The sequence below is a fragment of the Malurus melanocephalus genome, unplaced genomic scaffold (assembly GCF_030028575.1).
Source record: "Malurus melanocephalus ecotype Western Australia unplaced genomic scaffold, MMel_1.1 scaffold_7303, whole genome shotgun sequence".
Classification (NCBI taxonomy): domain Eukaryota; kingdom Metazoa; phylum Chordata; class Aves; order Passeriformes; family Maluridae; genus Malurus; species Malurus melanocephalus.
In genome coordinates, this window is record NW_026630533.1 from 1 (window position 1) to 1,333 (window position 1,333).

Consider the following 1,333-nt stretch of genomic DNA (forward strand, 5'->3'; position numbering starts at 1 on the left):
AGCGCCCCCCCGTGTCACGCACGCGCCAGCACTCCGCTGGTGGCACAATCCACCCCTCCCTGCAGGCTCCAGGGGGGTCCCGGGGGTCTCGTCCCCCCCGTCCCCATCCCCGTCCCCATCATGGCCGCCGTCCCCTCGTCCTTGGGCTCGCAGCACCGACTGTCCRCTTGGGGCTCGCGGCCGCAGCGGTCACCGCCGGCTCCTCCGTCCCCTCCGGCCGTGGCCGCGGTGGCCGCGGTGGCCGAATCCTCGGGCAGGAAGGACACGTCGGGGGTTTTGCAGCTGCTGTCCACCGTCTGCGAGTCGGGGGTCAGCTCCCGCTCGGGGGGGACGGATTTTGGGGTGGCGGCGGCCGCAGGGGCGGATTTGGGGGTGACCGGCGTGGTTGTTGTCGTCATCGGAGGGGGGCTGGGCGGTTTTGGGGTTCCCCCCGCGGATTTTTCCGAGCCGGACCAGGCGGGTTCGGGTTTTTGGGGTGGGCGTAGCGGGGGCGTGGCGGCGCTCTGGCTGTCGGCTTTGGATTTTTTCAGAGCGCCTTTGGTTTTCGCTTTTCTCTTTTTCCTCGTTTCCCCCTTGGCTTTCACCTTCACCTTCTTGACCGCTCCCTTGGYTTTGGCCGTTTTGGCCTTGCGGGGTTTGACCGCCGCCCCGTCGCGGGCCGGACCCTCCGTTTTGGGGTTTTTCTCCGTTTTTTCCTCGGCTTTCAGGAATGGCGCGCGGCTCTCGGCGTCGCGGGCGAATTTCACCGCGATGCCTCCGTCCTTGCCGGGGGCCGTGGTGGAGCTGACCCCTTCCCTGATCAGCACGGACACTTTGGACTGCAGCTTCACCTTCCGTCCTCCTCCTCCTCCGGAGCTTTTTTGGGCGGGGGGCGCGGCGCCGTCGCCGTCCTTGTGCCCCCCGCCCGTTTTTCCTTTCCGCCCGCTTTTTTCCCGTTGTTTCTCCTTGGATTTCGCCCCGTCCGGCGCGGGGGTCTCGGGGTACTCTTTGAATTTTTTCTTGTATTTATCCCTCCCCGCCGGACGCTCCTCGGCGCGGCCGCGTTTGCGCTCTTTGTCCTTTTTCTCGTCGGCCGGAGCGGCCGGAGCGGGCGGCCGCAGCTCCGTTTTTCTCGGCGGTGCCGCCGTGGTCACCTCGGGGTGTTCACGATCCGAAAACCCCTCGAAACTCAACCCCTCGGAATCGTAGAGCACCTCCCGCTTGGGCTCGGGCGTGGCGGCGCGCCGGCTGACAGTGATGGTCCTCTTGATGGCGAACAGGTCGGAATCGTTGAGCTCCTGCACGGACGGCGGCACCACGGCGCGCGGTTCCCTCCTGCGGCCGGAGCCCGAGC

The 1,333-nt window shown here is 67.3% G+C and overlaps 1 protein-coding gene across 1 annotated transcript; it reads right to left on the reverse strand.

The window, feature by feature from the left end:
• Nucleotides 1-6: 6 nt before the first annotated feature.
• On the reverse strand, nt 7-1,328 carry SCAF1 (SR-related CTD associated factor 1; the record flags this gene model as incomplete). Its single annotated transcript, XM_057389495.1, has 1 exon — nt 7-1,328. A coding segment is annotated over one exon (1,314 nt), but the record flags the coding sequence as incomplete, so codon positions are not given.
• Between the last annotated feature and the right edge of the window lie 5 nt (nt 1,329-1,333).